At 38.9% G+C, this 22178-nt stretch overlaps 2 protein-coding genes across 2 annotated transcripts; both read right to left on the reverse strand.

Moving 5' to 3' along the window:
• Positions 1-3085: 3085 nt before the first annotated feature.
• LOC146616160 (zinc finger MYM-type protein 1-like) lies at positions 3086-6213 on the reverse strand. Its single transcript, XM_085374361.1, has one exon. It carries the CDS (start codon positions 5002-5004, stop codon positions 3157-3159), a length of 1848 nt encoding a protein of 615 aa, XP_085230487.1. The 5' UTR covers positions 5005-6213; the 3' UTR covers positions 3086-3156.
• Positions 6214-8341: 2128 nt separating this feature from the next.
• On the reverse strand, positions 8342-10762 carry fastkd5 (FAST kinase domains 5). The gene has a single exon (XM_085374966.1). It carries the CDS (start codon positions 10760-10762, stop codon positions 8342-8344), a length of 2421 nt encoding a protein of 806 aa, XP_085231092.1.
• Between the last annotated feature and the right edge of the window lie 11416 nt (positions 10763-22178).

A 22178-nucleotide genomic window follows, 5' to 3' on the forward strand; every position in this document is an offset into this window, starting at 1 on the left:
ACGATATAAAACAATGTTGAACAACATAAAAACCATCCATCTATATCAGCAATTAAATTAGGCTACATCTTGTCAGTTCTCTGACTGCTACACAGGTGGATGAGAAAAACAGTGGAGTGGATTTGAGTATAGCCTCATTCATTAGCCTCAGGATTTCTTATCATAATCAGGCTTCTTATAGATTTTTTGGAGGGTTGTTTTGCTTCAGTTTTAGAATATTCCTGGGGACGATTTAAGATGGTCCGTGGGCCAGTGCTGGCTCGTGCAATTGCATGGATTAAAGCTTGTATAGCCCATGAAAAACATTCTCTTTATTTTCTTAGGGATAAAAACGAAATAAATAAATAAAAATAAAGAGAAAATAAAGAAAATTACACCACACATCAAACAAAATTCACCGTGTTCTTCAGGCGAAAACATTTATCTCCTAATAAATGTGGAGCCAAGCAGCAAACCCTCACCTCGTTCACTTTTTTTTAAGGTCTATCAATAGCAGCTGAGACGAGGGGGGAATGCAAACACTCCCTATCAGCCATGTTCCTGAAGCAGTTGGTTAAGCGCAGTCTATGTGTTTGGAATCTTAAAGGCAAGGAGCCACACGTGCTATTGAACACTGAAGAGGTCAGAAAGGAAGTGACAGTGAGAGAGAGTGATACAGAAACACTTAAGACACAGGCAGTATTTAGTCCTTTCAAAACTGTGATGGGGATCATTTGACATAACGCCGCAGGGGAAATCATTTGCATATATCTGGTTAATCCACACCTATTCCCCTCACTTGACAATGTCAAGGAGCCAATTCAAGACTCGAGTCTATGAAATAGATTTCTCCCTTGGCTAGTAACTGTAAGGTAATTCATCAATTTTTAAAGAATATGTGACACTAGGATTTGTCTGTTTATACTGAAAGGTAAATTAAGGAATTATAGCAGACAGAGAGTACTATGCCTATGTTGAGATAAGTTAAGAAATGTTGATGGAGCTTAGGCTACTTTCAGACTGCAATGGATTAGGTTGAGAAAAGGAAAAGAATTGAAATGCAAATAAGACGGGATTACTGAGAGAGCATTCACTCTACCAGAGCCTCCTCGATTAACTGCTGAAATACTGGTTGCATTTGAAAAGTGTCTAAGCCTAATGATTATTCTCTCTTTACTTACTTTTGTTTATAGCAGGGTAATGACTCAATAAATATCTTGTTATTGGTGAGATATGAAGAAAGAAATAGGAGAATTTTTATCACTTTGCTTTGACTGTTACTCAGAATTCATTGTGCATAATCATCCAATCTAAGATGATAATAATTGTACTTTTTCCACACAATCTATTAAACTGTGTCTCTGTGGCAGAGAGCGCCTATTTCTGAAACACGTTTGCACTGGTTAGGGTTAACCTGAAAACATTATTTTCGTTATCTCCTTAGATGGATAAAGGATTTATTTGACTATCCAATGAGTTACGTTTGAATCCAGAGAAAATGGTGCTAAATGAGAAACTGAATCATATCAACTTCAAAAGCATGCTTCCTGCAACCCCAGAACTGTGAAATTTGTAGCTGCGGGCATGGCACTGACTTGAAAGTCCCAAAATGTGAATTCTCTTTATAGTTTTTTCAGATCTGTGAAGAAAAGGGAAGGTATTTATTGACTCCTCTCTACCTTATGACAGAACAGCAACTCCCTTTGAATGTGCTTCTTTTATCTTTGATGGGTGTGTAGATTGGGTATATTGTTATAAGCACTATGTGCTGTTGATCGAATGTAAATACATTTTCCTTGTGTGTTATTTTAACTTTAAAATTGTGTTTCCAGTGATCTTATGACATGCACACATTGTATTTTAATTATTTATTTAATGTGAGTGTCTTGCAAATATTCAAATGCTCAAAAATATCAAGCTGCCATGGAAATATTGCACGATTGCTACTCTGTCAGAATGTGATGTTTCCTAAGGGAAGAATGCTCTCTGCTGGCAAGTTTCAGGCATAGCACAATGCTCTCCCTCCATTCATTCACTTCTAATTCCCCCTGCAGGAGGCAGTGGCATAAGAGTGGCCTGCTGCGTCCTCCAGCTCCTCCTGGGACATCATCAAGTGCTCCCACACATGCAGACAGATGTAGAGTTGATTGAATTTGTCTTTTATAGTGCTCATTTCCGCCCCTGTCACCCCATATCACTCTTCTCTCCCCAGCAAGTGACTTAAAGGATGTGACAGAATGAGAGAGAAAGGAATTAGGGCACTTGCTTGTGGCCTGAGCTTCACTTCAGGTTTATTCTGTTTTCCCCCTTAATTCCTGAAGCGGAAAAATTCAGATAATCACACACTTCAATTTTAAATCTGCTCAGTGCATCTGGGAATTATTACTGTTAAAATATTTCAACCAGCTGTGGGGTTTTTTTGCCTTTCTTTTTGGCACTGTCCAACAAAGAGTCCTTGAAGCGGCTTTTTGTTTAGGGCAGCTGGCAAGATTAAAGCACCAACAACATTTTCAGGGAGCCACAAAGAAAAAGAAAGATAGAACGGGAAGGAACAAACACTTTAAGAATGGTCAGCACACCTGCAGTCTCACCACACAAGGGCTCATTTCAGCTTTTTTTTATCATGTTCCTAGACACTGATATGTAAGCAAAAATTCCGGCATTGCACTGATTTCCATGCATGTCAATAGATTGCAGGAATCAACTTGCAAATTCGTACAACATATATCCAATATGAAAATACTCACAATTTAATCATGTTTTATTAATAATTTTTAACCGTGAAAAGTGATGCATACACTGTTTTTCCATGAGTGGGATTTAGGAAATTGCATTGAAATGCCATACTGTCAGTAGCAAACACACTCTTGAGTTACAAGCAGGGGTGTCACTAGGTTTTAAGGACAGGGGGGGCTTAGCCCCCAAGAGATGCACACGACATGAACGAACGTAGTGAATGAGCACAAAATTTCACAAACAGAAAACAAAGACTGAGAAATTGTTTTCCTACTTTTTTGGACAGATTAAACATCCTAGGCCACCAATAGATCTATTGTTTTATTTCAGTCTGCTTTATAATACAGTACAACAAAAAAACAGAGGAAATGTGTTTGCTGCATCAATAACAAGAAAAAAACTGAAAATAAAAAAGTACATTTTTCTGGCTGCAATCACCAGTTACTTGGTGGGTGGAAGCATCAAAGAATGACGTCTGTTTTTAAGAGTGGCAAATCGGTCAATCACTCTGTTGTGACTCAGATGCTGAAGCGTGTCTTTTTCAATAGACATGACTGCAAGACTGTGAAGTCTTTTCTGACCCATTGTTTGACGCAGCCAGGAGTGCAGCCGACGCAGTGCACTAAAGGACCGTTCGCACGAGCAGCTGCTGACAGGCACTGTTAGGGCAACTTGGATGGTTGCCTTCAGAGAGGGAAACATGTCTGAATCAAGGAGGTTGTACACAGACAACATATTTTTGGGTGGACATCCAGCCTCTGTTTTCCGGGTAAGAAAGTTTCTGGCCACCAGAACCTCCTCTTTTTTCAGGTCAAGTCTGTAGTGCTTTGCAAGTTCATTCAAGTGTGGTTCACTCAAGAAGTTCTCAGATTTAGGACTGCATGCCTGGACGCCTTTTAGCAGCCCTGCATCTACACTGCAAAATCTTTGATCAAGCTCGCCAACCATCCGATCCACACAAGGGAAAAGTAACTCTCTTTTCAATGTGTCTGAGTTGTTCAATTCAGTGCGTGAACCCACAGTTGCCTCCAGGACAAAATCCTCCATTTTCCTCTGTTTGTGCCTTGTCTTGGCACCTGGTTCAGGGATACTGTGGGTGTTACACAGGGCCTTGGTTTTCTCATACAGCTCTGTAGCAAATGCATCTGAGTGTTTGCCCTTAAGTGTGTCACACACAGCTTGTTTGCAGATAAAAGCTTCTGCCAGGTCTAAAGTCTCTTTCTGCAGGAATTTGTGGAGTCCTTCGGTTACAGACAGAATCGACTGAAACATCAGTAGTGCATAGACTGCTGAGAACTTGTAGAGCTTTGCTCTGAGACCAACAGCTATGGGGGATCCAATTGCAGATAGGCACTCCAAAATGGCAGGCAATGTCTCAAGAACTGCACTGATTGATCGCAACTGACATGCCCAGCGAGTGTTTGAAAGTTGCACAAGCTCAGTTTTTGTCAATCCAAGCTTTGCCTGAGTCTCCATGAACTTATGATGATTGACTAGGGAGGTGCTGAAGAAAGAATACACACACTCCAACAAGCTGAAAAGCTCCACAGCCTCTGGGACAGCCTTGCAAGTATTGCACAAAACCAGGTTGAGTTGATGAGCATAACAATGCACATAGATAGCCTCAGGATGGAGCCTTCTAAAATGTGCTTGTACACCTCCAGTGGAGCCACTCATAACGGCTGCACCATCATATGTTTGTGCTACACACTTAAGCTCTGCAAGACCATAGTTTTGGATCTGCTGCTGAATCTCATTTGCAATGGACTGGGCATCAAATGATTTTATCTCTGCAAGTGCAAGGAAACGCTCCTTCACTGCCCCCTCTGACACGTACCTGACACAAACAGCTAACTGCTCTGCCTTTTTATCCCTTGCCTCATCCACCATGATGGAATAGACTTTAGACTTTGTCATTTCAGATACAATGACACTAGTAACTTCCTGGGCACAACAGTCAATCATGTCATTCTGGGATGTTGGTGAGATATACTGTGCATTTGATGGGGGATTATGTTTTTGAAGAAAAGCATCAAACTCCTTCAAAAGCTCCATGCACGCAAGAAAATTCCCTCTGTTTGGGCTGTCTTCACCTTCATCATGACCACGAAAAGGGAGTCCCTGTCTCCCTAACATAGAGGTGACTGCAACAATTCGTCTGAGATACTCTCTTCTTTCGACTATCTCACTCACATTTGCAGTTGCTATCATCTGTGCAACGTTTCCCTGTTTGCTAGTTCCCTGGTAGCTTTTCCATGTAACAACACTGTCCTTATGTGTTTGTGCCATCTCATGCTTGCCAAAGATGACTAAAGCTTTCTTCCAGTTCTTGCAACCGTTACTGACCAAACTATCATGTTTGATGTTTTTGCCAAACACTCTACATGGGAAGCAGAAAGCTGCATTCTGGTTGACTGAATATTCTAACCAGTTGTGCTTTTCAAACCAGCTGTGGTTAAATGCTCGCTTCTGTGTACCAAAAGTATCATGTGGATAGCTCTTCAGCTTCACCTGTCTGGGCCCTGTGTCTTTGTCACCTAAATCAAACCCTGTAGTAGAATGAGTTGCTGCAGCTGCTTCATCATTTTCCCTCTCTTGGCCTGTTTGCTCTCCTCTCTCTGTAATAACTTGATCTTCCTCTGCCTCTCGATCTATTTGCTGCAGCTCCTCTGTCTCTCCTTGCTCTCTCTGACTTGAACTTGCCTGTTGACCTTTTTCTCCCTCAGCCACTCCTTCTGCCTCACCCTTCAAGATACATTAAAACATACTGAATTGTAATGTAAATTGCTAATATCATGACTTCTGCTCCCGCTCCACAGTAATTTGTTGCTCCCAAATATTTTGAAGTTACAAACATTATATTTTGAGCACGCATGTGACTAAAATGGTTGCAATTTAAAGCCCTGAAAAATATTACTAAATTACTTGAATTGAAGTAATATTAAAATAGAACCCTCAAAAATATGTGAGTCAGGCTAATTTGACTTATATACATATCTCTCTCTTTGCTCTCTCCACTTTCTAACCTTGACTCTCCTAAATAAAAGCTCAAGTTAAACAGGTCTTATATGTTGTACCGTGACTGAAATGTTTCATATTTCATATCCATATTGAGTCCCATAAAATTCTAATCAGACTGTCTCCATCACAAATGACTCCATCCTTTGACTCACCTCTCCAGCAGACGTCTCTCCCCTCTGCCTCTCTGTGCTCCTCTGCCCTGACTCCTACAGGTTAATGGGGATGGAGTGATTATTATTATTTCCACTGATGATAACCATACCTGAATGAGCTCAGCTGGATTTTTCAGAGCTAAAACGAGTGACAGAAATTAACATTATGCTAACAATTTAACTTAGTGCGCTAGCCAGGTTTTTATTTACAAAATGGGGAGCACCTGGTTCATTATTTACATGGGACTCTCTGCTGTTAGCTGGAGCTAACTAATTGTTACTACCAGCCAGTGATGAAGACTTACTTTCTTGAAAAACTTGCGTATATCCATGATTTCTTGCCGTTTGCCACATGCACGCTAGTGTTTCTGCAGGTGTATACGAGCGGAGTGTAAAGTAGCAGTGAAAACGAGGACTGGATTTTCAGTCATGTGGATGTCCCCTGTGAACAACTGGAAGGGATTGGATAACGAAGCACTGACGCTACCTTAACAATGTAAAGCGAAAGGGACCAACCGAGTTATGATCATATTTGTGTGAATAGCGACAGGTTTATATTATTATTTCTTTAAACCCATATTCCTGCATCTTTATATTGAATTTGTCTGCAAGTTCTGTAAAAAAAAAAAATCGAATAAGTTAAAAAAAAACAAAAAAAACAAAAAAAAAAACCCCACCAAATTATTTAGGGGGGCTTAAGAATATTTTAGGGAGGCTTCAGCACCCCTAAAATAGGCCTAACGACGCCACTGGTTACAAGCAAAGAAAACAGGAATGTAAAAACTCTGCAATAAAAAAATCTGTTCCGCAAGCAACTCTGTACTACTGCTACACCACTTTGTGTTTACAGCTACAAGGCAAGAAAAGGTGTCACAGAAAATAGTTCTAACAATTTCTTTCATCCTTAAAAAAAAACATAATAACAAACATGACCTGCGGAGCAAAACCATTTTAGGATAGCTCGGAGGAGTCAAAAGTAGCTGAATTTGAGAACATGAGTTCTATTAGGAATAATTTCCCAGGTTTAGTGGCTATGTGACTAGTTTATGACTTGTAGACTCAAACTTATTTATTAGGTAACACTGGCTGAAAATTCTAAGCAGTGCCAGATTTACATTAATTCTTCATATTAATGGGCAAATGCTTAAGAATGGTGTATCCTACTACTCTAAAATGTCGTTTTTAAGCCAATCAGGAAGGTGGTTGCACAAATCGTGGCTTAAAAGCAAGTGAATATAGTTGATTTCATAGTTATTTAAGCAATTGCTGAGCAGCTAAAGGCTATACATTTTGACTTACTCATCTTTTACATAACTGTACTTAATGTTCTATCCATACAGGTTAATTTCATTCAAGGTTTTCACTCACTTTCAAAAAGTAAAGTGTATTTTATTGACAGTTTAGGTCCATCATCATTTAATGATGCCAGTTTGTCTTGTTAATCTTTTGAACTTTGTTTAAATTTTACTTTAAAGTTGTTTTTTTTTAAAGTTGAACTACAACATTATAGAAAATGATATCCAACATGAGGCGTTCTTTAAAAAAAACTCACCAAAGATGCAAAAGATAATTACATCGCCCACATGATGAATGAATCATAGCTGAATTTCCTACTGTCATGTTTTTGTTTCCACTTAATTTACACTGTAAATGTTTCTAGCATTTGTTTTTGTATGTATTTCTCCTGTTGTGTATTTATTCTTGTTGGCTTTAAATGGGACCTAAAATTCTGTTTGACCTCATGTGAACAGATGTGTTGAAATGACAATAAAAACCCTTGAATCCTTGAACACTTTTTAATTCACTGTCACAATGGTCTTGAATAAACAAGCTGCTTGCATGAGCAGAACAGCTTTGCTAAGGAAATGTAAGAAGACCCAGATCCATGTTTGAATTTGAAAAAACATGTTAGACATAAAATGCTGTTATTTTTGGTTTTCATTTGCTAAAAGGTTGTGGCATCCCATTTTAATCCTGTCTTTATTAAGTTATATAACAAGTTTTGGCTTTCCAGGTGTCGTAATACAGATTCCTAAACAAGCATTGCCTTTAATTCTGTATTCACAGTGACATATTTAATGTGCAAACTGGGCAGGTTCATACTTGAGACAGAAGAACTGACCTCTGAAAAGACTATCATCATTGATTTGAATCAGGAAAAGCTTAACATTTAAGTAAACACACAAGAACATACAAATGTTAAATGTATTTTATACTACAGCCAGGCATTGAAAAGCTGATGCTTTAGTTTTCATGTCAAGTTTTTACAGTCTTGAAATGTAAATGTAAAAATATATTTTTACAAAAATCTCAACAAAAAAACATCTTTTATTCTGCAATGTGCAGATATTTTGCACACTGTAAAGATTTTCCAGAAGCCTGATGGTTATATAGTTTGCAACGGACTCCACATTTTCTCCACTTCACTGTGTCTCTTACAGGTCTGAGAATCATTATAGATTGTCGTAGAGTTTGCAGTGCAGATATGCCAGCTTCTCGGCTCTGCTTTTCCTCAGCAATGGAAACCACTCTTGATAACTAAGCTCTACAACCCTATAGCCTGCTATCTTTAACTGCCTTCTCTTCATGGCATGAAGTCCCAGGAGCTGCTGTGACTGGGAGCAGAAGTGGTTCCTGTTCGAGACCTGTACGGCAATTTTGACTATCTCATTGGAGTCCTTGCGAGAAGACCCAAGGTGACTGGGTTTGGTCAGAGTTTCTATAATATCAGTGGTCAAGTCTAGCACTGTGTCAAAGAGTCTCCCACTTTCATCGGGCCGTAATCTTTGAAGAGATGTAGTCTTCACTTTAGGTGATTGAGCCAAAGGCGCTTTTATGTTGTTGTTTTTATTTATCAACTGTGCTAAAAGTTCATCAGTTATTGTAACTCCTACATTTAATTTCCCCCAACCCTGATTAGAAGGAAATGTGGATGGGCTTTGTTCTAGAGATGCTTGGTTCACAGGTACAGGCTGCCCAGTGGAGTTGAGGTGCACTTCCAGGTCAATGGAGCGAGTATGGGGAAGGATCATTCTTTTACATACAAACTCCTCTCCACCAAGCAGATCTTTCAGAGCAGATTCTGCCTCCTGAACCTCAGGTTTCTGGCACACATCTGACTGAGCAAACGTCCACAGCATTTCTGTAACCTCATCTCGAAGTTCATTGCTCAGTCGAGGGCCAGTCCACTGAGGCAACTCCAAAGCTACAACTCCATCTAAAGTGAACAAATCCTTCTTCAGCTCAAGCTGTGTGCATTTCAGTGCTAAGTTGATAAAATCAGGGCTCAAGGCTAATGCAATTAGGTCCTCTGGGAACTGTGAGACAAAGGCCAAGCCTAAAAGACCAGTGAGCAGATGCTCTGGGTATCGTTGAAATTCAGCTTTCCTTTGCCTCAGGGATTCTGTAAGACTTGGATAGAAGCTTGGACTCCGTGATGGGAGAAACCCTAATGTGCCATAAGCCCACAAGAGTTTGCATGAGTCTTTACTTCTGCAGTGTGGCACTAGCAAGGGTACTCTGTCAGCGACAGCAGTAAGGATACTGTCATTACTGTAATGAAGAGCAGAACAGGTCAGTGCCACGTGCATTAGCCCCTTGACACCCATTCTGTGGGCACGCTTAGGAACTTCCTCTGCCATGGCCTCCAGCCATGCCCTGTGATATAAATAACTGAAACGCAAGTACTTCAACACATTCACCATGGCAAAGTCGCTCATCTCCTTCACAAAAGAGAGTGCCTTATCGACAATGCGAGTCACTGCACTCTCAGATATTGAAGTTTGGGATTTAAAGAGTCCTAAGCATATAACACCAACCTCCTCAGGTCGCAATTGTAGCAAATGATGCATGAGAAGCTGCTCCAGAGGACGGATCAAGTCTTTTGGACACTGCCTACCCTCTCCCAATATATACAACAGTTGGACCAGCTCGGGCACGCCCAATTGTCCCAGATGCAGACGAACAGAGTCATAGAGGTGCAGTAGGAACTGAGGTGCCTGCTTCCCTATACAGCGCCACAAATCAGCAGCTAAAATCAACTGATGCAAAGTCATCTGACTGGACCGGCGACTCAGCTCAGTCTCGTACAGTTCGAGTACAGTGTGGGCAGAGGGCATGCCCAGCCACACAAACGACTGCAGCACCTCCAGCAGCTGAAGTTGAGTAAAGTAGCGAAGGTGTTCCACGGAATATCGGAGGAGCATGATGAAGCGCTGGTCACTCCTCACTAACGGCATCTTGTCTGGGTGCAATCGACTGAGCTCCATAAGAAACTGAGACACATCAGATGCTTTCATGCTGCCCTTTAAAACAGCCACTTTTTGGAGCAGCTGCATTGCCTCCTCCCATTTGAGTGGGTGAGGTCTTTGGTTAAGGTCTAGGCTCATTGAGGCATACTCTGGTCTGCATTTGTGGAAGGCACGCGTCTCTACTTTAACATCTGGTAGTACAGGCTTTCTCTGGTAAGAGGACGCTGAGGGGATCTCCGGTTCAGAGCTTTTATTGAAAGCCAAGTCCAGAAGAGTGTTCTTTGAGCTGGAGAGGTGTCGTGAGCAACTCACACTGTAGCGATTGCTCCGTTGCCAGAAAGAAGGTGCGAGAGTGGGTAGACACTGCTCATCTTCATCGTTGTCTGTTTGGCTATGGGAGGCTGCAGAGTTCAATGCAGAGTGATGATATGAAGAAGGGCTGTAACGGAGCCTGTAACCTTCTAAACATACTTCATTGTGCTGCGACAAGATTCTCTTTTCCTCCAGATCATCAGCTTCATCCTCTGGTTTGATATACGCATGCTGAGCCCTGGCAAAGCCTTTTCTCAGGCCTGGGAGGTGGCGTAGCCTGGGCATCCAGCGACACACCACACAGGTAGCCATGGGTGTACCACACTAGAAAACATAGCAAAATACAGCAAAACAAAAGTCATGTGCCAAGTCAAGTAATGTGCCAAGCAAAAACATATCTTACAAATGAATAAATTATACATTGTTTGTATTAAAACCACAATTAAAAAGATACAGATTCATACAGATGAGCTTCCTTGTTAGTTTTTAAAGGTTGAAACTTTAGACACAAACATAAAGCTGCTTGTCAATAGTGACATACACTATTTTTTTGTTATGGTGGCTATAATAATGCACTTTGTAGCTCTTTCCGAGACTGACTACAATACATGATATTTCTCTCTTAAAATTACAGTTTAAACTAAACGATAAACCTAAATTATTTAGAGATTTACATGTTAAAGTAGTCTGTCCATCTGTAAACCAACAGAGGTCGGACACGTTTTAGAATGAGACAGCAGGAAACACGATGCTAATTTAAACTACACTAAACTAAAAGTGCACAAATCTGTATGTATTTTAACCAGATCGTTGAACTGACCTTTTACGATCCAAAAGCAACACGTGCAACGGTGAGAAACCTCAAGAAATCATGGCAGGAACACACAGCATTAGTCTGTTAGAACGACTCTTCTGACAGACCTACGGCAACCCCACCGGAGCTCGTGAATTTGATTTTCAAAATAAAATAAACTTTACATTATCAGCTACATTGTTATACGCATACATATTCTAAAACAAATTAATACATCAATTTGAAATATAGAGCACTGTATTAGCACGCCGCATTTTAATTTAATCCTTAGATTTAATAATAATTGCCTGTAAAAGTACCGTGTCTGACTGTATGATATTATTATGGCAGGTTGATCTAACTTCCGTGGAGAGCAGCGTGTGACCTATGGCAGCTGGGTAGGTTCAAAACTACTCATTCAACGAGCCGCAATGAGAACACATCAGCAATAACACAAGTTGTGTTAACTGAAACTAATTAATAATAATTATTACATTTGATTAAAACAAAAAAACACCCTACCTGACCTAAGATGTTCGCATACCATAAAAACCATTCATGTTTAAATCTTATTTTACATCAGTACCCAGTAGTACATAAATAAATGTGATTCTGGAACTAAGAAACAATATAGATATACAACAATTTTTGTGATAATTACTTTTATATTTTATGTTGATTCAATGGTTACAGTACTGTGCAAAGGTCTTGAGCTACCTTGTTTTTTAATTCGTTGCTAGGAAATGGGAAAGAGCTTGAAAGTCAGTATTTGGTAAGACTAACTTTATGCGTCAACATAACTTGGACTATTTTTTTTTTTCTTATTTGTTAATTACATAACTTTCATGTACTGTTCATCTGCTCTAACATTTTTAAGGCCTGCCACTTCTTCTTTTGTGTTCCAAGCTCTTTGGGAGTCAACTTGTTAGTGCAAAAATACTATTTTATATTTTATGTTTTTATATGGCAGATATTATTTATAGATTTTTTTTCATATTTATAATTCAACAAAAAAAATGGGAACACATTCTGTGTTTTTTGACAGGCTTCTAGTAAAGAAGATGCAGAAAAACAATTTAAAAGTTCTTTGCTAAGTTGTCTGTTTTTTGTAGATACAAAACTGCTTCAGCCTTAGAGTTTGGTAACTTTTTTTTTTATGTTGGAACGATTCAGGACGGAACTGAAAATGAATAAAACATCCAATGTTCAAAGAAAAATTTTAGCATATCTTCAGAAAACCTGGCATTTAATTCATTGGAAGCAAAATATTAAGAAAAAAGGGGTAACTCTTTTTCGTATTTGTTGTGTGAGAAGCTGAGCTATCAAACTAGGTTATACTGTAAAACATGTTTTATTTTTAAAATCTATCAATTTTTTTCTTTTCTTTTTCCCTTTCTGTTCATTTAGGTATGACCCACGTTAATTATTATTGCCCTGTTTAGATGTTCCATATTTTATTCAAGTGTGTTTATTCTAATATTTCTACACATAATAATTTCTTAATTCCAAAATGTACTGCCCAAGTCTAAAACAAGTTGTATATCAGAAGATATGTAAGGGCCCAGACACTTGCTGCCATTTGAAGTCTTTAAGTTTTTTCACTCTATAGATCCTGTCTTGCTCCTCCTTACTGTTGTTTCAAATTTTTATTCTTTTATTAATAAATTTGTTAATTTATTTTAAAACAGCAAACAATTCATGTTCAGTTAACTTGAATTGTTTGCGTTTTACAGATAATGAAAATGACCAATCTAATCAATTTGATTTAAAAAAAACAAAAACATAAAAGTTGGTTGAATAGAAAAATATCTGGTTTTGATGTTTTTCTTTCTCTTAAATGCAACACAACTTGTTTCTGTGAAAGATTCATTCCTAACACTAAAACTGTCTAAGATTCAGTTTAATTATAAAATTGTGGTGAGTAAATTCTAAGTGTTTTAGTTTAGTTTTATCACACTTAGGCAAGCTCACTGTCACATTTTTACCACATGAGATTCTACATATTCTCTTCAAACACCTCGACTTTAAACAACAGTTGTTGCTGTTGTTAGTTTTTGAAGATTTCCACTATATGCTGTATCCATTCTATGCCTGCAAAAAAACACTGTTAGCAAAATAAAAGATTGATTTGTAATGTTGCCACCCCCATGTTTTTGTTTGCTTGTTTGTTTTTTGAATCCTCAAAGTGAATTTTAGGAAATGTTAAATATGTCACAGAAATAACAGTTGAAGTGAGACTTCTTTGAAATAGTTATTGTATCTATTTTATTTGTTGTTGTTGTTTTCATTAAAGTGCAACATCATAATCGTTCATATGTTTTCAATGCAATGCTTTCTGTCACTGAAATTAACATTTGCATTTCTCTTCTGTTTGAGCAGAAAAGGCAACTTCAAAATCTGTGCCTCCATTGTGTGACTTCACACATGAATGAATCCAGGGGTTAGAGGTGAACTACACTGACCTATGTGCAAGACAATTCTCTCATTTCTGCTGGGAACACTTCTTATGTCCTTTGAGAAGGTATAGCCCCAGCAAAAGACACTGAGCCATGTAGGTGGCCTTTGGATTCCCTTTGTAAAACTTGTTGCTGACATTAGTGAATATTTTTATGTTACTAAATGTTACAGTTCAATTGTATACAGAAGCATGGTGGTATAGTCTTTCATTAAACTAAAGATAAAAATCTATTATAATATTTTTTTAATTTATCTAATATTGTAAATAATGGCAAATAAAAAACAAAACAAAAAAAAACTAAAACATAGAAAGTCGAAAAATTGTATCATCATTATTATTCGTTTAATTTCTAAGGTTCTGTTTTGGTTACACTGCGTCAAATTCTGGTCAGCTACAAATCTGAAAAGCCATCCCAGAAAATTCCCCAAATAATACGTTTTATGTAGTAAACAGATTTAGCACACAGACGTATACTATCATCCAGTTTAAACAAATAGAAAACATTTATTTTTCGTTAGATCGAATTATTTTAAGAATGTATTAAATTTCATAAAACATTTTTATTCCACGTGTAAACATCACCAAAATCAACTTAGAGAGCCTTAAGGCGTCCCGTCCAGTGATTATAATGGGAGGCAATTTGATATATTTTCCCCTATTGAAACGGCTTATCTATGTGACCACCTTTGTATGTATAGCTACAATATATGAATTAAGTGAGGAAACTTCAGAGTCCCACTTGGAGAGGAAGTAGAGGATTTATGCTAATGAAGGAGTTGAGGCTCCGCTACGCTGGCTGGGAACCGCCCTTCATTCACCACATGGTTAAAAGGAGAGTCTACTCGCGCCACTTTCGCAATCTTACTACGATTCCCAAAATCCTAGCAAATCATAATAGTAGCACATGGTTGTGCACTTTTTGGAGGGGGTTACACGTCTTAGCCGATGTTTAATCTGTGAAGTCTGTGTTCTTTTTTTTTAAATTTTGCAGATGTCCAAGAAACTGGGTAAACGGTAAGTCTGAACAAGTGAGTGAAGATGGTGGATTTTTTTAGTGTCTTATAAGGCGCGTGTTGTTGGCAAGAAACCTGTTGTTAGCCTTTTTTTGGGAGATGCGGTAAACGTCGGGAAAGTGAAATTCGCTGGGTTGACTTCGGTACGTGTGTGCGCTCTAACGTATATGCGAGGAGGGGAGAAGAAAGCGTTTTAATGGTCAAGTTTCCGCATTTTTAAAAACAAATGTTGTAGGAGCGCATGGCAACCTCTCCTCCATGGCAGGAGAATGAGGGAGATTTGAAAAGCATGTGTTGCCGCTGCTGTTGCACCTCTTGTCGGTACCTCGGGGAAGTGGTCCACACTCGTAAAACGATAAAATTAAATAACCGCTACAAATTTTGGCAAAAGCCCCAAGTTGTAGACTCACGTGCCCGCGCTGTCAGCCGTCTGTTTGTAGAATTTTTAAGTTTTCAGTCATTTCGGGTTGCAGTGGTGTACATTTAAAAGTGCCTCCAGAACAAAGCAGCAGCAGCAGCACATGGGGTTCTAGCAGGCCGCGCGCCTTTGCTATCCCGCGAGCTGCCGAGTTAGCGGCTAACGCTAATATGCCAACAAAAACATTGTGATTTTATAATAATAACATAATTGTCACTAGCTGCGCGGGCTCTCTTATGTTTATTCAAATGCCGCTGTCGGCGTTTACAAGCACCTGGGAGCACGTGTACTGATCTCTAATTAGCATGTGTGAGTTAGCCATACTGAAACAACTAAGTTGGCTAAGACAAGGGGCAATACAATGCTTAGAAGTGGATGGGGAGTGGAAGCTAATATCCAAACATTACCAGCATACTTCATGAGATTACTAGGGTATTGGATTAAGTGTTGTCTTTAAGGAATACTGATAGGTGAACAAACTTTAATTGGATAATTATCTAAACAACTAAACACACTGTAGCAAGCTGCACGCGTTAGCCTGTTTGGCTAGCGCATGCTTACAGCAGACTGTTTTGATGGAGCCCTCGCGTAACTACTAGCTTGTGTGGTGGATTCTGCGTTTTAAGTTTGGAGCAGTTGCGGTCTCACGCGTGGTCCACAGACTAGTCATTATAAGCGAACGCCTCACGTGCGGCCAGTTTTAGCTGCGTGTGTGTGCACGGACACTGTAACATCGTCGATGTAGTCCCATGTGCTGTTCTTGCAGTGGCTATTAGGGTTTTTTTTTTTTTTTAAACTGTGGACTCCTGGGCGCCATGTTAGCGGGTGGGGGAGGGGTACAGAAATGTGGCTGGAGTACAAGTGTTGGTATCCATGAACAGTCCCGGTTCAGACTCCTGGTTTATCATTTAGCTTTAAGGTGTTCGAGGTTATTGGCGTCTCTGACGCTATCATCTCGATTGCCATGCGGGAAGCTTGGCTGCTTGAGATTAATTGGAACAGAGTTTTGGGTTTGGGGGGGGGGGGGTTGTAAACGGACGCATGGTGTATAGCTACTCTTGAATAACAGTTTTTGCAGAATGTCCTGAACGTTATATGAATGCAACGATTGAAAGTGAGTGGGGTGTGCATACAGAGGGGGAAAGTCTTTCATGGAACCTCAAAATATGTGCAGAGATGGCAAATAATTGTCCAGGATTTGCAAGGACAATTTAAGCACTCAATAAATGTGCATGTATTTGTGTAATTAAATTAATGATTTCTCCAGCAACTTAAAAAAACTTGATGCCTAAAAGGGTTTATAATATCTTGACCACTAAAAATCGTCATGAAGTTTAGCCTTACAAGGACCATTCTAGTTGGGAGGGAAATGGTCTTTTCTGAGTGAGTTCATACACCACACTAATCACAGTACTCTTTGCCCGTTCAACTTTGTCAAGACTCTGCAGATGTATGAGATCGTTACTGTATACTGAGTTTGATCTTTTGAATTTTTATTAGAGAAAATTACCTACGTCAAAACTTGTCAAACTGCAGCTAACCTCTAACATTTGGTAAACCACAAACTGATAAATGTTAGGCTTGAGTTGGGTATAAACTTTCTTGTACAATGTCTTTGTGTATCTTTTTTGTTATTCCTACTGTTAATGCTACATCTTATTTATCCCTACAGAACCCCATTCACATCGGTCTCCTGGGCAGTCGTCACTGTGGCTTTAAAGGCACAGTAATGCAGTCTGTGAGGAGAACGTCACACGAGCAGTTTACAGTCACTGTAGTGCCAAAGTGCTTACAGTGCAGGTAGTTTTGTTCAATTCTACTGCAGTGAAGGCACTTTCAGCACTCTTCTGATAATATTAACTGAAGGAAGCTGACTTGTTCATAAACACAGCCTTTATGTTGCAAGTCCTAAGTAGACTGAATCCACATACACTTGTAAATAGACATCTGGCAAGACCTTGTCGTCTTGCTGTGAGGCTCAGCCCCCTGATGTTCTGGAGCAAAGCAGCTGTGTAAGAAGCAAACATGCTAAATGGTTGTTAGATGTTGTATATCCTGTCACTGTGGAAAAGTGCACAGAATTGGAGCAGCTGCTGATTTGTTTTTGTATTTTTATTTGACTTTATGTATGAGGAGAGGAGTCTTAAAAAATTGTTACCTGGCAAAATGTGACTACTACTAGTACTTATGCTAAGGTGCATCTAGTGCAGATAGTGAAGTAGACTAGCACCTACTGCCCTAAGTGCTCCTTCTGGCATAAGGGGCTGGGACTCTCATCTGCCATGTATCTCTGTATGCATACATGTGAGAGTGAGAGTTTGGGTTTTTTGAAGTATATTTGCATGGACACTCTTAATCTTAATTGTGGCTGTCCTCCGTTAGTTTTGCGTAGTTGCGCTGCAAGAAGAAATAAGTTGTGCAAATCTATGCAAAACTGACGGTGGCCTGCGTTTCCATCCAAATCCTCTTTGCGCATCGTCTATGAAAGAACAGTCACAGTCTGGTTTCCAGTGCACCTCTGTCAATAATGTAAAGACAAGGTTTCAGTAGTATTAAAGTGCTTATAGTGCAGGTAGTCTTCTTACTGTTTAAATTCTACTGCAATGTGAGCACTTCAAGTACTCCTAGACTACGTCGTCTTGGGAAAACTGCAGGGGTAGCTTATGCACGTGGGTCTCTGGTTAGTTTTGCTGGTTTGCTTTCAGCTTTTAAATGTACTGCTGTGCAAATCCATGCAAAACTGATCATAGAACTGAAAATAATCTATCAGAAGTGATCCCTTTCTGTGCAGGTTGGGAGAGGTGGCAATGCTCTGTGCTTGTGTGGTATTGCACTTGTCCCGGCCTGTTGAGGACACTGGGAATTATTCTGCAAGTTCTCCCAGGATACTTTCTTAAAATCTGAATTTGATTATAATCAGTTTTTTTTTTGTTTTGTTTTTTATGCGCACCTATTCCTAACAAGCTTTTAAATGTAGGTCACTTGAGAGTTGAGGAAATTTCTTGCTTAGAGCACCTTGTCATATATCTAAGGAAATATTTACTGTATGCAATGTAAATACAATACTTTATGAATAAATACTTAAATGACTCCTTTGTTCAAGTTTTTCTTCAAATATGTAATTCATTGTTAGTTTGAAAACTTGCCTTCAAAATGAGTTTTTGCTTCATGGCACGTCTTAACTGCAGGGTGTACCAATTTCAAAGTGATTTAATCCCACAAGGGTCCTCCGGTGATGATCGCTACACACACTGTCAGGAAAAAGGGGTTTCATGTGTTTCACGCAGTTGCCAGTAGGTTGTATAACAGGAGCAGCTGCATTAACTCCAGACATGCTTGCAAAAGCATGGAGCAAGTTTGTCTATATGTACACTTACCATGCATACAGAGGGGTACACACGAAGTAGTTTTAGATGTCTACTTGTTTGGACAAATATGTAAATAGATGTAAAATTGCATTGCCTTACAAACTTCCCAAAACTTGAACTTAATATTTGTCCTTTGCCCACTGATTTGTGGTCGTTATGCAATCTGTTTTATATGAAGTAAAACAATCAAGTCAGCCCTGTAATGACATGCTTATCACGCTTGCGTTCTTGAGATTCTTAAGTTAAAAAAAATAAAATAAAAAAATATTATATATATATATAAATATTTTTTTTAAATTTTTTTTTTTTAAACAGTCTTGAGTAATTGCGCGAACATGCCATGCAGCAAAAGTATGTATACTTATAATTGCCAGAAGCTTCCACAAACCCTAAAGTTTCTCAATAAAAAGAAAAAATGCAATTCTGGCAATTACTTCATGGTTCAGGCGTTTAAGGGTTCATGCAAATCCAGAGTATGTCGTTGTATCTACCTTATTAAATGGTGAAACCAGTAACCTCTTTAATAAAAATTGGACACTTAAGAGACAAACTTTACAACTTTTAAATAATCTTCCTCGTTTTGCTGAGTCTTAACATGGAAGTGGTGTCTGCTGTCATAGTGTTTTGATATTTGTTGGATTTTTATTATTTGGGGAGTTAAAGTAGAGTTTGCAGTTTTACCATCCTCCAGCAGAGGGAGGTAGCTGTGCATTTAAGTGTTTGCTGGTCAGTGTAAGTGGCCCTGTACTGTACAAATGTAACACATTTAAACTGGAGACATGCAAATTAATGACTCCAAATCTGAAGAAGCATGCGCCCCTTAATGTTCTTAGTTTTCACAAAATTAAGACAATATTGGGTTTTATTTATTTTTTTTGGTGTCTTGTTCTGCAACGTTTTCTTTTACCTAAACCCCATTGCTATAAATAAGTACTGTGTTAACTGATATCAACTGAGTGAGCGCTCCACTTGTCCTAGGGTTCCAAGATCTAGCAGACTTCTGGTCATTGAGCAGAGTTTCCATTATTTGGCATTGTATGGTAGGCTGGCAGAGGGAGCCATTCACTGGAGTGTTCATCTTTCATTATCATGTCCTCTCTACTTGACAGACAAGATAAATGGGAAGCATCCAGAGAGGACATGAACTCAAAGATGCATTTCTGCTTGTCAGTCCGTGCAGATTGCTCTAGCAACCTCTATTTAAGTTGATGTCGAGAAAGTCCTATACCTTTATTAGACATAGAATGCTGTGTGACTGTGGACTGTTGGGTAAAAAGCAACCAGTGCATTTAAGTTTTTGTCCAGACTTTGAGATCCAACTATAGCTATGGAAATTAAAATAAAACACCAGAAAGAGTACTCACAATAAAGTCGTATAACTATTTTTTTTTTCTTTTTGTCATACAAGCATGTTGGCTTGTTCCTCGTATAGACCGAAATATCTAGCCTAAAAATTACTAGATGTTAATACATTTTGACAGTAGCCGTTTCCAGAGGATGAATCCCATGACCTTGGTGGGTTTTGACTCTTCTTTTGAATGCTATCACTCGTTTTATAACTTTGACATTTGCACAACTTGTCAGAAACTATCTTGGATGAAAAATGGCTCTGTGGTTTTCTTTGGTAAGCATTAATAACAGTGTTTTTAACTTCATTGTAAAACTATGATTCCAAAGGACTTTTGCTAATTTGCATTGTGCCTGGAAAGGAAGTTTCCTTATTTCTACAAATGCAAATGTGATTTTAATATAGTATGACATAGTTATAGTATGGCAATAGCATGATTTGATTATTCGAGGATGGCATTCAAGTTATCAAATGTTGTTACTATTAGAATGGGAAATGAGTGAATACCTGCTGTTTGTGAAATAAAGCAATTGGAAATTAACATATCGCTTTGCAGTTTGCACCTAATCCCCGCAGTACAAAAGCTCTCTCTCCTGGATATACCAGGCTTTTTGTCTTCTTGCTTGATTGCGTTGTTCATCTTGTAGACCTTCTTAATCTGTATTCAGAGTTCAGCCCCTCTTTTTTTCCCTATCGCCTCATTTATGGAAAGAAATGATAGAATTTTTTACTAGCCCCTTAACCCATTAAAGAGGTATTTTTCAGTCCAGGTTTATTGCATTTTATTGTGAACGGTCTTGCCCTCACTGTCCGCTGCATGAGTAGAGATGACACAGAACCCAATACTCAGGAAGACATTCATTCACTCTTCCATTGTGCCCTCCTTGTGCTTGAATGCCAAATTAAATTGAAGACAAGACAAAAAATAATAATGATAATAATTAAAAATTCCAAATGCCATGTTTCCTTGAGGGTCAAAATGGGATGGGAGCCTTTTTGTACCCACTTAAATTATTTTAGTTCCCTGGTGAAATTTTTGTAGTAAATTTGTCAAGGATAACAGACAAAGAGAATGTGAGCACTTGAGTATGAGTCATTTTTCATGGAGGTGGGTTTTTCCCTTCTTTTTTATTTTTATTTTTTATCAGTGTTTAATACCCCCCAGCTCACTATCCTGAGCACAAACTCTTGTCCTGATAGCAGTTCCTAACCCGGAGCCATGTGTGGCTCTCATGAAGGCCACAATTTAGCAGATACCAATGTGATTTATGTCTAAATCCTAACCTGAACAGGTCTGTAGAGGTACTGCTTTCATGGTTATCAGTCTGAATTATTTTAGAGAAACCTAGCTGGCTCCTCTTAGTACCTATAGGGCTAATTGAATATTCAGAAGGGACCCTGTGTGTGTGTGTTGATGTTATGTCTCCGGGGATTGTTTAATTCTGCTAACAGACACAAAAAAGCCAGTGTGAGCCATGCTGCTGAGGCTGCAGTTCACTGCTGACATTCACTCCAGTCGGGGTCTGTTCCTTCAGCTGACCTCTGCCTGTTAACTATGGCTCTATCTCAAGGATCATGCCCGACCGGAGTATGAACTCCAATTTTACGCATGCATATTGCACACCACAGCTGTCAATTTATGCTAATGCACTTTTGAATCAGCCATGAAAAACAATTAATTTTCTGAGCAGGTTGAGGAGGAGTTTTCTCATGGAGCTTGATCACAATCTTTAGTGCTGGAACACTTGCTGACTATGTGGCTTGTGAAGTGAGACATCGACTGAATTCAGTGTCTTTTTAAGATTGCAAAACAATATCTAGTTTGCTTGATATACTGTACTGTTTATTTTTAGACCTGAAACGATCTTAGCTTATTTACGGCCATATTATAGATATGTTATTTTAGCGCTGAAAACAAACAGATGTGGGTCCAACAGTATTGTGTTTTACAGACACTGCTTGGTCTATTGCTTTGTGTTTAAAAGTAAAGACATAATCATAAAAACCTTTAACATAAAGTTGATATTATGTTTTACTTTAATTGTCCTTTTATGACCAATCATGAATATTTGGAGCAATGAAAATGATTTGAAACATGGATTTTATTTAATTGAAGAACACATACAGGGCGGTTTAAGGATGAATATGGGAAGCTGTGTGTAAAGTAGAGGGCACAGAATGCAGTGTGTGCAAGAGAGAGCATAACTGTGGCTATTCGGTGAATTGCTAAAGCACACAAAATGTCTTTAACCAAACTGCTTTCATGCTACCAATCTCTGACCTATTTTCACTCACTCTTGCTGTCACCTGTCTCTCATTTCCTGTCCTTA

Source organism: Diplotaxodon limnothrissa, linkage group LG16 (genome assembly GCF_057381915.1).
Source record: "Diplotaxodon limnothrissa isolate DT_005_m linkage group LG16, D_limnothrissa_male_GT1.1, whole genome shotgun sequence".
NCBI lineage: Eukaryota > Metazoa > Chordata > Actinopteri > Cichliformes > Cichlidae > Diplotaxodon > Diplotaxodon limnothrissa.